This window comes from Ornithorhynchus anatinus, chromosome 13 (genome assembly GCF_004115215.2).
Source record: "Ornithorhynchus anatinus isolate Pmale09 chromosome 13, mOrnAna1.pri.v4, whole genome shotgun sequence".
NCBI lineage: Eukaryota > Metazoa > Chordata > Mammalia > Monotremata > Ornithorhynchidae > Ornithorhynchus > Ornithorhynchus anatinus.
Window position 1 is genome coordinate 41,241,453 of NC_041740.1, and position 14,712 is coordinate 41,256,164.

A 14,712-nucleotide genomic window follows, 5' to 3' on the forward strand; every position below is an offset into this window, starting at 1 on the left:
TGGCTGGGAATAATGACAGCTAAAAAGAAATGGAGTTTAATTTGTTGTCTGCCAAGGTCTTTCTTGTGGAGGTGACAGTTTGTGACAGCTGTTTGACACCCCCAAAACACATACACCTCTATTCTTATTAAGTGGTGTCAAGCTACATTATGTGTGAGTGTGTGTGAGGAGGTTGGGGGGGGGGGGGGTTTGTGTGTGCGCGAGGGAACGAGTGTGCGTGCGCGAGTGTGTATCTGTGTGCAGGTGTGTTTGTGTGTGAGTTTGTGTGCGTGCGCGAGTGTACACTTACGGGCGTTTGTGTGTGTTCGCTTTGTGTGTGAACCGGTGGACATGCGGTTGTGTTTATGTGGGAACGTTTGTACGGGTGTAGATGAGAGAGAGCAAGAGAGAGTGGCTATCTGGCTAGGAGGTTGGAGAGAAGGTACAGAAAGAAGTCGGAGCAGAATATTCGGGTCTCAAAGGAGTTTTCAATCTCCTCATTTCCGCGTCTGGAAGATCGCGGAAGGGCAGCGCCGGGCGGGACCGTCCCGGGACTGTTGCCCGTTGCCGGATCCTTGGCAAAACCTCTCCCTTGGAGACGAACAATTCGCCTCTGCCGACGCGATCAGGGAACCGACTTCGAGGCTAACTCGGAGGACGAGGCCGGCGGCGGATCTGTAGAACCGGACCCGGCACGGAGGGCACTGAGGGTGCGGGGGGCACAGGGGCAGAGCCGGTGCGGGGCGGGCAGGCACTTTGGGAGGTCCAGCCTTCCTAGCCCAGCCCGTTCCAGCCCTGGAGAAGGGGAAAGTCCCGGGGGGCGAGCGTGGGAGGTGAGGGTCCCACATAGAACAGCCACGATTAACATTTCAATTCGGGACATTGCTTTAAAAATAACAACAACAACAACAAAAATCCGGCTTTCAGAGTTTAACTGGAAGTGGCAAAGGAGTAACCCCGGCCAGGCAGAATGTTAAATAAAAAAAGGAGAACTGGGGTTGATACAGAGAGACCGAAGGACAGAAGGATGGCGGGACAGACAGAAAACAGAGAAGCAGAGAGATGGAAAGAGAGAGACGGAGACACGGAGTGACAGAGGGGACTCGGGACAGAGAGATCCAGGCACATAGGGGAAAAAGAAAGAATCGTTCCAACAGTCAAGTCAAGTTTGCAGCCCTTCCGACTGATCATTGTTGAAAATAAACATGTCAAAAGATTATTTTCAAAAATTCTGATCCCTGACGGAAAACTGTATTTGTTATGGTGTTTGAATTTTGAAATTCGGCGTGCCGGAGCGAATTCGCATGTTGTTTTGCCCATAGCTTTGTCTAGCGACAGATGAAACCCGGCGTAGTAATCATTCGGGAATCACGAGCGGGGGTCTTCTGGGTCTGATGTTCGCGCTCCTCGCCACCCCTCCCCCGGCCAAGTTAATGGAGCTCTATGGATACAACTAGGTCTTCATTTATAAAAATGAATTAAAGATAGCGAGGACCGTGTATATATCTCCGTTTATTAATAATTAATAAAAGATCCCTTAATAGATTAGCTGTCTGGAATCGTCACCATAAAGGGGAATATTAATATTATATTAATTTCTGTGTTCGTAATTGGGTCCGGAAATATTTCACGCTATTTCTTTTATACATCTGAACTTTTGAGGGATGCTTCCCCCCGCCCCCCAAACACTTTCGGAAGACTCTTCTTATCGCCTTGGGTCCAGAAAATTAATGATTTTTCGGGCCCGAAAAATTCTGCATCCGTCCATATCGGGGTTTTCTTGGGGTGGACCCGGAGGGGGGCATCCCGGGCCCCGTGGGGTCTACTGGGGCTCGGAAACAAAGAGGAGGGGGACCAGAGCTGCGAGGTCAGTGTTGGAATTCCAGCCTTGAAGACCCCCACCCACCCGGATATGGATGGTTCTGGACGGTCCTGGACTGGAACGGTTCGCCTGCTCGACTGGCGGCGAGGCTTTGGATTTGATTGAGGTTCTGAGAGTTGGTGACTTTCTGATCAGCTCCCTGTCCAGCACGGTGAGGCCGTCTCAGTCGCCCAAGGGCCAGCGGCTGCTATACCTGCAGTTGGATGGGCTAGCGGCAGACTGGGGCTGGTAGTCCAATCGCCCCCAGCCCGGTCATTTCTCCGGGGCAGGCGTTAGGAGAAGGGGCGGGAAGGGGTGAAGAGGAGAAGTAGGGGAAGGAGTGGGAGAGATGGAGTGAGGTGGGGAGGGATGGAGAGGGGTGTGGAGAAGAGAGGAGGATCAAGTAGAAGCCGAGAGTCTGGGATGGGAACGGGAATCGTTGGAGATGCGCGGCCGGTCCTGGGAGGGGAGGGGAAGGGGCGTTGTTCGAGCCCCCTAAATTGGCCGGCTGTCCTGCTGATTGACAGATCGCCTGCCGTCGCTCCCGAAGGGGTCCGGGCGCCCCTGGGCTGGGGGTAGGTGGGGTGGGGGAGGGTGGGGGGATGCTACGTGGCGCCCCCTGGGGGGCGGCCTGTACCTCCTTAGGCTTCCCGGCCGGGTCCAGATGCGGAGCGCCGGGCACGGGGTGGGGGGCGACTTGGGCCTCGCCGTAGTTTGCAGACCCCCACCCCTGCGCCCGCAGCTAGGTCCCTGGCCTCTGTTTGTCGAGCCAAAGTTTCCCGTTTGACCCGCGCTGGCCCGCAGCGGGTTCTCAGCGCACGCACATGCACCCCGAGTTATTCGAGGCCGTTTCCCCAGACCAGCTTAGGTCCGGCGGCGGGCAGCCCCCCGCCCCCCCAAACCCTCCCCTGAGCCGAGCCGTGTCCAGAAAACCCAGCTGCCGCCCTCAGCGGCCCGTCCGGAGGGCCCGGCGGGACAGACGGCAGTTCTGACCACCGAGTTGGCCCAGTTTTTTGAGATGAAGGTGGACCGGCGAGGCTTTAAAAGCCAGGACCGTGTTAGGCCCGGAAAGGGTAGGGAGGTGGGGGGCGACGGAAGACAGAGAAGCTGGGGGGGGGGGGTGGTCCCCACCTCCGACCCCAGAGACCCCCGGTCTTCCGTGCAGTTTTCTCGACGGAGCATGATTCAGTGATAGCGGCCAAATCGATTTTTTCTTTTCTCTTTGAACGTCCTAGGAAGGAAACCCGGGCTCAACTCAGAGGTGTGTGTGTGTGTCAGTGTGTGTGTCTGAACGTGATCTCTCGAGGGTCTGCGAGGACGCCCTCTCCCCAGATTGTCTCCCGCTTTTCTATTAATTACAACTTGCATTATCAGCCGCGGGCCGATAGGCCGGCAAATCGAAAACGCTTTCTGCTTTCCGTTTTCCGGCTCGTTCTACCGCATACCTCTCCGGGCCCGAGGCCCTGCTCCCTGTCGCCAAGAGGCCTAGCCCCGGGCCACTCGGCCGTCATGGTCGGGGCTACCAAGGGCCCAAAGCTTTCTCGTTCGCTGGGGGAGATCTGGGCGAGCCGGCCTGGCTCTCAGAAAGGCAACAAGACCGCTCACTGCTGACCGCCCGCTGCCCCCCACGCAGTCCCCATCCCCTATCCGTCCTCTCCAAGCCAGGGGGGTCCTGCCCATCTCCCCCAAGACCCGGGACCCCCTAGCCCCCCGCTGTAGCTCCAGGAAAACCTTCCGGCCTCGGATCCGAAGCCCGGAGTCTCTGAGGAATGAAATGGACTTGATCCCCTCTGTCAAGAGCGAAACCACTTGCTGGGGGAGATGGTGTGCTGCTTGCTGGACGCCAGTTCCGTGGCGAGATTCGTAACGTTTCTGCATCTCCTTGGGCAGGGAATCAGGAAGACATTTGGGAAACTGTCGCAGGAAGGAGCGAGTTGTGTAGGGCGCACTGGTATTTTAACTCTGCCAAGCAGGGGGTTGGGAGCAGGGACAGAGAGATGGGTCAGTATTTGGAGAGGGAGTCTTGTTTCTAGAGTAGGAGTGGGAGTAAAGCAGTAGTAACAGCAGCAGTAATGGTATATATTAAACGTTTCGAAGTCCCGGTAGACGCCTCCCTGGTGAGGTTGCAGGCTGGCTTTTGGGGGTGGAGGGGAAGGAGGAGGCGAGGTCGCTCGGCGGTGCCGGATTGAGCTCTGGGATACCTAGAGGCTAGAACAGCGGGATCAAATCCTTTTATCCTTCCCAAATAGCTAAATCCTGCATGATTTAGCGCTCCGAGATCTCCCAAGCCAGGTCTCAAGTCCCGGAGCCCGGGCTGACAAACACCGCCGAAGACGTGTGGGGAGGGGGAAGCGAATAATTTCTTCCGGGAACGTGACAGTGGACGGTTAGTCCAGAGGCAGAGAGCTCGGCTCGTCCCGTAAACAGCTGGCTGTCAACCAATCAATCAATGGATCGATCCATCAGTCATATCGACTGAGCGCCTCCACGACGAGGAGCACTACAGTCTCCAAGCTCCAGGGCGACTACATTAGGGATAAAAGACGTTAACAGTGCTTGACACATAGTAAGAGCTTAACAAATACCATAATTATTCATTATTATTATTATTATTATTATTATTACCTGCCCTCAAGGAGCTTACAGTTCCGCCGGGGCCAACGACCCGCCATATGGGGACACTGAATAATTTACCGATAGGAGGGAAGACCCGGGTGTCCTCTTCTTCTGGGGGACCTGACGGGGGGCTTCTCTGTCCCCTAATCCACGTGACCCCTGAACCGACTCCCTCGGCTTCCCCGAAACCAGATTCCTAGGTTGGGGGCCTCAAGGGGGGCTGGCACGAAGAGATTCGGGAGGCTTTTGCCAGGGGGCTCCCGGACCCCTCTGGGATGAGGAGGGGGATGGGACACGAGGGCGGGGGAGGGATGGAGAGAGGGAGGAGGTTTTCCGCAGTGGGCAGCTTGCCAAAGCAGCGTGGCTTAGTGGATAGAGCACGGGCCTGGGACTCAGAAGGTCATGGATTCAACTCCCAGCTCTGCCACATGTCTGCTGTGTGACCTCTGGCAAGTCACTTCACTTTTCTCAGCCTCAGTTACCTCATCAGTAAAATGGGGATTGAGTGGGAACCCTATATGGGACAGGGACTGTGTCCAAAGTGACTACCTTGTATCTGCTCCAGCGCTTAGAACAGTGCTTGGCACATAGTAGGCGTTTAACAAGTACCGTCATTATTATTGTTTTACTGATTAGTATTGACTTGGCCTGCGAGAGGCCCAGGGTTCGACCCTCCGAAAGCTTGGCTATGATCGCGTTTGGGGAAAGAGGGCGCAGGCCCGGCGGGGGTTGCGGGGGAAGGGGGCGACATCTCAGCTGGCTACCCCTTCTACCCCTTCTCATGTCACCCCAGAGCCACTTATCGGCCTGCCCTCGGGCACAGGGAGGACGGTTAAGGGGCCTCAGAGATTTCCCTTCGGGACCCCCCAGTCTCCTCCCCCTCCTCCCAGCCCCGGCCCTCCACCTCACCCCAGTTCCCCCATGCCTTCCAGCCCTCAATCCTACACAAACTCAGCCCCAGCCCCTCACCACCGCAGCCCACAGCTCCCCAGTCTTCCAAGCTCTGTCCCTTCACAGCCACTCCCAGCCCCTACCCCCCACCCCGGAGGGTCTGGACTGGTGCAGGCCGGAGGCAAGGGGCTCTCAGTTCCATCTGGGCTGTCCTTAGTTGGAATCCACCCTTTTTCTCTCCCCCAGAGAGAGATCTCTGCCTTTCTACCACAGCCCTTTTGAGGGCCTTCCGGTGGGGCTGGGGGGGCTGGGGGCTGGGGGCTGGGGCCGGAGTTCGGCCGGGCAAGGGGGACCTTTGCAGAGAGAAGATGAGCGCAAGCTCAAGTGGGACCGAGACGGGTTCTGGGCTTTTGTTCGGGTTCTGGACGCTACTCTGGGTTCTGGGCGCTAGTCCCGGTTTTTCACTTTCTGGAAAAGCAGAGCCGAAGTGAGACAGAAGGTGAACGTCTCCGACGCCATTCAGATTTGTATTGCGGGGAGGGTTGTGTGTGTCGTTTGACTGTGTGTGTGTATGTGTGTGTGTGTGTGTATGTGTGTGTAAATATAGCCTTGAATGTGTTTGTCCTCGATCTCTATGGGGGTGTGTGTGTGTGTACATGTATCGTGAATGTGTTTGTCTGTCCTGGATCTCCCATAGTGTGTGTGTATATGTGTGTGTATGTGTGCATATAGCCTGAACGAGTTTGTCCTGAATCTGTGTATGTGTCTGTATTTGTGTGAGTATAGCCTGAACTTGATTGTCTGCCTTGGATCTGTGAGTGTGTGTGTGTATTTGTGTAAATATAGCCTGAAAGTGCCTGCCTGTCCTCGATCTCTCTCTCTCCCTCTCTCTCTCTCCCGCTCTCTGTAAAAATAGCCCGAACCTGTCTTTCGGTCCTGAATCTGTGAGTATGTGTGTGTTTGTGTAAATAGAATCTGAACGTGTTCGTTTGTCTGGTATCTATAAGTGTGTGTAAATATAGCCTGCCTGTGTCTGTTTGTCCTGGTTCTCTTTGTGTGTGTAAATATAGCCTGAACATGTCAATCAGTCAGTCAATCAATGCTATTTACTGAGTGCCTACTGGGTGCAGAGCCCTGTAACAAGAACTTGGGAGGGTCCAATAGAGTTAGTAGGCACAACCCCTTCCCTCAAGGAGTTTACAATTTACTGAGGGAAACAGACATCCAACACGCTACAGGTAGAAAATACATATGTAAGTGCTATCGCTGGTAGAGGGGTGGAGGATAGTGAGTGTCCAAGTGCTTAGGTGACTATGGAAATACAGGAGCGGCAGAAAGGGGAGGGCTTTAGAGTGGGGAGATGATAGATTAGTCAGGGAAACCCTCGTAGAGGAAAGTCACTTCCGAAGGGATTTGAAGATAAGTCTGTCTGTCCATCCTGGTTGCGTGTGTGTGTGTGAAAATACAGTCTGCCCTTGTCTGTCTGCTCTGGATCTCTTGTGCTGTGCAAATATAGCCTGAACATGTCTGTCTGTCCTGAATATGTGAGTGTGCATTAACATATCCAGCCCTAGATCGGACTGGCTGGGTTTGTATGGGACTGGGGGGATTGGGGCTGGTCCTGGAGTGGGGACTGGGAAGGGGCTGGGCTGGAGGAGCAGTTCTAAAAGGAGGAAAGGCTGGGGGGGAGGGAGGTATTTTGGGAGAGAGAGCTGGTGAGGGGATGTTTCTGGAGGAAGGGCAGGGGACTAGTTCCGGAGAGAGGGCCGGGGAGGGCTGTTTCTGGAGGGAAGGCTCGGGATGCTCTTTTGGGAGAGAGGGGTAGGGGTGTTGTTTCTGGAAGGATGGCTGGGGGGGTCTGTTTTGGGGTGTGGGGGGCTGCAGACTCTGACGAGGGTCCAGCAAGCTTCATTGGATCTGCTGCCTACAGGTGACTGGGCCGGATGGGTTTCATGTGTCTTTCTCTCCTTTTCTGCCAGAGGAAATTCCATCTCTTGCCTGCCTTCATGTGGCACTGATAAAGCCCTTCCTGTACATGGGAATTCCTGTTTTCCTTCAGGGAGCAGCAGGGTATTGGGACTGATCAGGAAAGGGGAGGGAAGGGGAGGGAGGGGACCAGAGCGAGGACCGGCAGGAGAGTCGTCCTGGCTCGAGTTTGCTCTGTGTTTCTCTGACCCTTTCGCCCCGAGCCAGATTTGCCTGCCGTGGCCCAGAGAGATTGGGCACCTTGCCCAAGGTCACAGAGCAGGCCAGAGTAGAGCCGGGTCTCAGACTCCAGTCCCTTGACTCCCAGCGTCACACTCGTTCTACTAGGCCAGGTTGTGAACCCCCAGTAGTAAGTTCAAGCCCCCCGTTAGAGGACAGCACCTCTGAAAGCTTTAATGAAACCCTTCCCCTCTCCCCTCTTGGAAAAAACACGGGGCTGGGAATCAGGAGTCCAGGGTTCTAGTTCCAGGTCTGCCACTGGGCTGCTGCGTTACCTTGGATAAGTCACGTCCCCTCTCTGTGCTCCAGTGTTCTCATCAGTAAAATGGGAGTAAGAGCCCTGCCTGGGGGTTAGGGATCACGTTTGAGCTTATCAATTTATATCAGCCCTGCCATTTAGCACACAGTGACTCAGTATTGCAGACGTTATTATTATGAGCTGTTGAGTCTCTTCCTTTCGGTTCATTGCTGCTCTGGGGAGGCGGGAGGTGGGGGGGAAGCAGGATTGGGGTAACTCTACAAGGGGGGAGATGCCTTGGGGTTGGGATGGGGGCTGCTGTGAGAGTTGAAACTCCTTCAGACTCTGTTTAAGAGCTGCCGCCTAGACTTTCCAAAGGGACCCTCTCTCCCCACCTCCATAGATGTCACCACAACTTTCTGGGCCTTGCCGTGTGTCCAGGCTCCCACATATTAACACGTGTGTTCTTGTGTTCCCCCCTCCCCTCTCTCTCCCCTCCTTTCCCACCACCGTGGGATGACGGCTCTCCGGCCGCCAACCCCCAGAACCCCGCGTCTTGGCGAGATCACGACGACGCAACTTCGACGCACTCGGCAGGCACTCCCGGACCTTCGAGCGGTGGCCACGCTTCGCAGAGTGGCGACAACAGTAGCGAGCAAGGTAAAAGGTCAAACGATCCCTCCCCCAGCCGCCGGGCCCAGGAGGCGTGGTTAGAACAAGTCAAGGGGCATTGGATGCCGTCAGCCCAGCTGCCTCGGCCCGGCTCAGGGTGGGTGGGCTGCCACGGACCCTCGGTAGGGGAGTTGCTCTCTGTCCCCAGAGGAACTGGCTTCCGTGAGGATTTCCTCTCCAGTCGTTTCCAGGGGAAATAGCTCATCTTTCTGCGACCGGTGCAATAGCAAGCGTTTCATTCTGCTAATCCGTTTGACGAACTTGGTTATGTGCCATTTGCTTCTGGGAAGGGCGTGCTCAGAGCTGGGGTGAGGGCCGGGGTTCCCACAGGGGACCCCAATGCCTCCAGCCTACCGTCGAGGGCGAGTTCAGCAGGCAATGTTATTATTCAGTATGTTGATTAAAGGGCTGCATGCCGTGCTGGGTATTGGGATGGGGCCAGCTGGGACCCAGAGAGGTTGGGTAACTGATCCAAGATCACACAGCAGGCCAGTGGCAGGGATGGGATTAGAACCCGGGTGAGTTCCGGGTCAGCCAGGTGGAAATGACATCCCCTGATAGTGACCAGACTTCCGGTCTCACCTTTAACCAGTTGACCAGGGACGTCACCCCACCTCGGTCACCCATCCCCTCCCACCCATCCCAGCTCGGTCACCATATCCCTGCAGGCTCTCTATCCCCACTCCCATCTCCCGGGCTTCCGTGTAAGAGAGTTTTTGGGAGTTGGGGGGAAGGGTTCTCGCTCCTCTCATGCATTCTGATGACGTCCCTGGAGGGGAAGTGGTGACAATGGTGAATCCCAAATAGGACCTGATCATCTTCTATTTACCTCAGCGCTTAGAACAGTGGTTGGCACATAGCAAGTGTTTAACAAAATTCACAATTAATATTATTATTGTCATCATTATTATTATTACTGGTGGGTGAGGGTGGGGGCAGGGAGCAGCGGGTCGTGGCCGGCTCTTGGGGAGGCAGCAAGAAGCAAGAGATGAGGGACAGGAGTTGGGACACCTGTGGGTGGTCGGCATGCCTCCTTCAGGTGGGGGCGCATCACGTGCCGCTGGTGGTGGGGCGCAGATGTCTATGGGCGGGGCGAGCAGGTGCGAATGTGGGCAGGGCTAGACACACATCTCTCCGTGGAAAAGGCCCCTTGGAGGTCGCAGCCCCTTTCCCAGCCCCAACCCCGGCTCTTCCCTCTCGGCAGTCCCTTCTAAGAGACCCAGGAGCCCGGCTGTTTCGAGCCCATCCGCCCAGGCCCCCCCCATCCCGTCTGTATGGTTTCGGGAGCCCGTAGTCTCTCCCTTCCCCTCCTCTCTCCTTTCCCCCAACCTGCTCGCCAAGTTTCCAGCAAGAAAAGTGGCCTACCCGAAGGCTCTGGGGTATGGAAGGAGGTGAGGGTCTCATTTCGCTATTTCTCTTCCAGAAATCTGGGGAGGCCAGGTTGCATTCTCCATCCCCTGCCCCTTCTCTTCTCTCCCCACCATCCCGCTCACCGCCCCCCCACCTCCCGCCCCCAGGTGGGGGTTGTAATTGGTCATTGAGTCCCGCCACGAGGTGACCCGAGGGAAGACAAATGATTGAACGCGGGCCAGACAAACGGATGGATTTCAGTTTTTAATATTTTACATTGGATGGGGTCTGCTCTCCTAGGCCTATTTCATCTCTATTATGACTATGTTTATGGCCACGATGCTTAAGCATTAGCTAGCCTTCCAAGTGGAGAGCTGTTTAACAGCTTGAATTGTAGCGGTCTATGCTGGTTTCAATGCGGTCTGGAGAGCGGGTTGCCGGGTCTGTGTCGAAGGCTCATCACCGGGCAGCTGGGAGACACCTGGGTGGCAGACGCGAGAGGGTTAATGTTTTGTCCCGGGGCGGGAGAGGCCCGGGCAGGCCCTCCCGGGCCCAGAGCCGGTCACGGGTCATGACCCCTGCAGTTAAGGAGTCGGACGGTCCGCTTGGAAGTGGAGGCCACACTGGGGCTTTTTCGGGGGGCTGTTCAAATTTGGGTGAGGGGAAACAGACCTCCTCAAATTCCCGAATCCCTCGGACCCTCCCTCCCGCCCCCTTAAGGGCCTCACGGCGGTCTCACCAGCGGGTCCGTAGCAGTGGTAGAAATCTCACTTCCCCTCTTCTCCAGAGAGTCCGCCCTATAACCCTCCTTCTCCTCTCATTCTCCTCCCAAAGGCTGGGTGCCGAGGAAGAAAGGGTTAAAACTGATGGCTGAGAGCCAGGCCAATGGCCGGAGGGAGACCGGCCCCAAGGAGGAGAAAGGGGACGTTGATTTAAGGGCCTTGTGAAAGCCTCTCCCAGAGGCCTGTTGGTGCCGGCTGACCCCTGACCTCCAGCGCTGATTTTTTGGCCTATTCTTGCAGTCACGTTAACGCTTCAAGCCTTTCTTACTCAGGGCAGCCGCCGTCCCGAACGGGTCACCGGCGGCCGAACGGAAATTCAAAACTGACCGGGTCGGGTGGGCGAGGGGAGTGATGACAGGAGTGGGGAGTGTGGGGGCCGAGAAAGGAGCTGGGTGGTGTGTGGGGGGAGACTCTTAAGGTGGGCGGTTTCTCAAGAACCTCTTCTTTTGGGGAGAGGAGGAGAAGGCCTGAGTTGACGTAGTTGTTGTCTTGGAGGGGACGGGTGATCTTCTCTCCGCTTTCCCCGGAAGTGTGGGTGTCTTCGGGAAGCTCTCCTGAGGGAGGAAGGCGTGCTGGTCCCTAGAGGACTTCACTTGGTGTCTTTTTCCATCACAACTTTGTGGGTCTTCAGAAACGCTGCGAAGCGTTTTTGCTTGAAACGAGCACATCGCGATCAGGGGACGGAGGCTGGGAGCGGGAAGAGCAATTATGACAGAATCGATCCACGGTTTACTGTGTGCCAAGCGCTGGGCCCAGCGCTGAAGCAGACACCGGTTAATCAGATCAGACACCACCCTGTTCCGCCGAGGGAGGGGTTCGCAGCTCAAGAAGAGCAGAAAGGGGAGCTCCCACCCAGTGAGGGGACAAAGCAGAGTTCGGCCCCACGGATCGGATGGTGGGTTCCCCCTACTCGAGGGCAAAGGCGGGGTTCACTTCAGAGTGTGGCGGACCGGCCTGGCGGTAGCCAATGTGTAAGCAGCATGGGAGTGGGCTGGGCCAGCCAATTTGTCAAATCAGCCTTGGAGACGTTGCCTCATGTTTTGTTTTGGTTTTTTTTTAAAATGGTATTTGTGAAGAGCTTACTATGTGTCAGGCACTGTACTAAGCACTGGGGTAGATACATGGTAATCAGGTTGGACACAGTCCCACATAGGACTCGCGGACTTAATCCCCATTTTACAGATGAGGTATCTGAGGCCCAGAGAAGTTATGTGACTTGCCCAAGGTCACACAGCAGACAAGTGGCAGAGGCGGGATGAGGACCCAGGTCCTTCGGACTCCCAGGCCCGGGCTCTATACACTAGACCTGCTTCACTTGGCAGGCTTCCTTAGAGGGCCAGTCCCGACAGGTCTGGCCCCATTTGCTTTCTGGGAGAAAGATGGCTTCCGGGTAAAGCCAGCCAGGTGACCGACTGATATCGCCCCCGCTTGTCCCCGGTGGGTGCCCCTTGGGAGAGTTAGCGGGGAGTTTGCAGCCTGGCTACTTTTGCACGGGAGCGAATGAATGAATGGGTCGTTCTGAGACGTTCTTTCTTGGTTCTTCAAAATTTATCAGCACAACAGGCATATGGGAAACTGTAAAACGCTTCAGTTTCAAAAACAAATTACGATAAACAGAAAAAACTAGGGATGAATTGTACTAAATAGAACAATGTTTTCATACACATTTTTAATTAAAGTTTAATAGCCATATGTTATAAAACAATACATGCATTTATAGGGTTTTCATTATGGTTTCCACTATTTTCTACTACAAGGGCCTTGTGCAAATCTCTGACTCGTAACCTCAAAATACCTTACTTTATGACCTGATAGGGTGAGAGCTGGGCCTTCGCTGGTGAAAGGTCACCTCGGTCTCCCCGAGGGTCACGAAGCAGTCTACTGCCCACAGTCATGCCAGAAAAGTAACAGTTCCTCTATAAAGTTTCCCGGGCCATCCATCATTTTTAAGCATCAGGAGGGCGCAGCTGATGGCAGGCTCCATGTCTGATGAGTGATGCAGCGTTAAAACGCGCCCACCCCCACCTCTTTTGCAGCTCTCTGCAGGGGAGCAGAGTAGAAGGCGGTGGGGTGGGGGAGAAGGCCGTCGACTTGTTTGGATACTGGACCGAGCTTCTGGTGACCGTGTGTTCGCTACCCCATTCCCGGCTTCGTTCCGGCCTGGTGGGAAGTAACTTCACTTTCTCGTGACTTTGTTTCCCCCTTGGGAATTGGCGGATGGGGAACTCAGGACAGAGGGAGTCGCTCGGATTAAAGATCCCGAGGGTCTAGCCTCCCCATCGCCTCCATCACCATTATTATTATTACTTCCATTACTTATTATTATTATCGTTATTATAGTCGTTGTTTTTGTTGCTGTGGTTTGTTGACGCTCCCATTCACGTGGACGGGTTCTGCGCGTGTGAATCGGCAGGGGAGCGCGTTTCCCTCAGTGTGCAGAGCCGGCGAAATTTACATTTTTTTTTTCTCCTCCGCTATAATTGAGATGTTGACAAATTGGAGACTATTGAAGAGCGGTTTGTTTTCTTTCCGCCGGCTCCAACCATGCAAAGGTTCAGCCGCCGTGAATGGATGGGAAGGCGCAAGAGAGCGCCGGGTTTCAATATTTTGATGGACCGGTATGAATCGGATTGTCTTAGGCGCGTGGAATCTGCCGTTTTAATCATCGGCCCCGCACGGAGGAGAAATTGATGTTGACATCTTTGCTGTTCAGGCGCTGTAATGGGGGCTTTTCATTCGCCGAAATTCATTTTGTACACTTTGCCGCCCTTGGACAAGCCCAGGGCTGCGAGTAGGCAGGGTTCCCAGAAATACCGAGGCAGCCAGCCCGGATCTGCAGGGCTCCCACCCGCGCGTTAACTCTCCGGCTGCCGGCCTTGGCCGGTTCGGCCCGGTTCGGCCCGGTTCGGCCCGGCCGGGTCCCGCATCCTCTTGATCATCCTCTTGCTCATCTTCCGGGCTCCCTCGTCTCCTAGTGCCCGCATCCCGCTCAGCCAATCACGGTTCCCGGACGGTCCCGGGACATCTCCGTGGATCCACCGGGCCGGTCCTGGCCTGCAGAGACACTGGCTTTTGGGGGCGGGGTTCAGTGGAACTGGAGGCGTAACAGGTCCAGCCTCCCCCCAGAACGCGCTACTGCCGTTTCTTCGGGCCGACCTCAGTGCCGCCGCCGCTCAAAAATATGTGTCTCTCCTAAAAATATATCCGTTATTAAGAAACACTGACAATGCGTCCTGCCTGCCGGGATTTCTCATGCAACCGAGGAAAACTCTGTCAATGAAATGTTTTCATAATGGCAGGCATCTCTTTAAAATAACCCTAAATACAATATGACAGATACCATCTGGCGCGAGCCTTTGCTAGTGTTGCTTTTAACTTTTTCGTTTTCCTTCAGCTGCGTTAATCCAAAGCTGGTCACTTACTGTTTGGGCACAGAGGAATGGGGTAAATGGGAGGTGGAGGGTGGGGGGGTGTATGGCATGAATCTCTGCCCTGCCCTTCAGGATGGGAAAAGAAGGGAAAGGCTATTCGGGGTGGCGTTATAGGGGGTGTGGAGGGGGAAGGGGGGCTTCGGGAAAAGAGCCAGATTACACTCCCCCAATTGCCCCCATCCCCTTCCCACCCCCTTTCCCCGACTCCAGCTAGTGGAATGGAAGGCCGCCGGGTTAAAAGCGGATCTGAGGGGTCCGGATCAGAGCTCTTCATTCTGGGGCGAGTTCCGAATCACTTCTTCTCTGCCAGCCAGAGTTGGAAACTGTGGATTATTATTACTATTATTATTGTTATTATTATTATCGGTAACTGAGCAATGTTAAGGGGTGTTTCCCGCTGCCAGTTCGAGCTGAATTTAACGGAGTAATTGAAGTTGACTAGCCCCTCATAAACCCGAATCCCACAAATGAGCAGCCGCGTTTCCCATCGGGAGGACCCACGCCCACCTCCCCATGTGTCCGAGGGTTGGAACTTGCTCCTTTCCACGCGGCTGGAGGGCCGACTCCTGGTGGTCAGAGGTCAGAGACCAGACTTCGGCCATCGATTTCAAGGAAATAAAAAGAAAAGGGGGAAAAAAAAACTGCCAGGGATTTTTCTGGATGTGCCAGAAGACACTTCTGATTGAT

General features: G+C 55.1%; 1 protein-coding gene across 4 annotated transcripts in view; it reads left to right on the forward strand.

Moving 5' to 3' along the window:
* Positions 1–14,712, forward strand: part of MEIS2 (Meis homeobox 2) — a 123,649-nt gene that overhangs the window by 8,599 nt on the left and 100,338 nt on the right. For all 4 annotated transcript variants that reach the window (XM_029078195.2, XM_029078197.2, XM_029078196.2 and 1 more), the window contains exon 7: positions 8,336–8,450. In XM_029078195.2, coding sequence (XP_028934028.1) covers positions 8,336–8,450 — 115 coding nt within the window. The remainder of the gene's footprint in view (positions 1–8,335; positions 8,451–14,712) is intronic.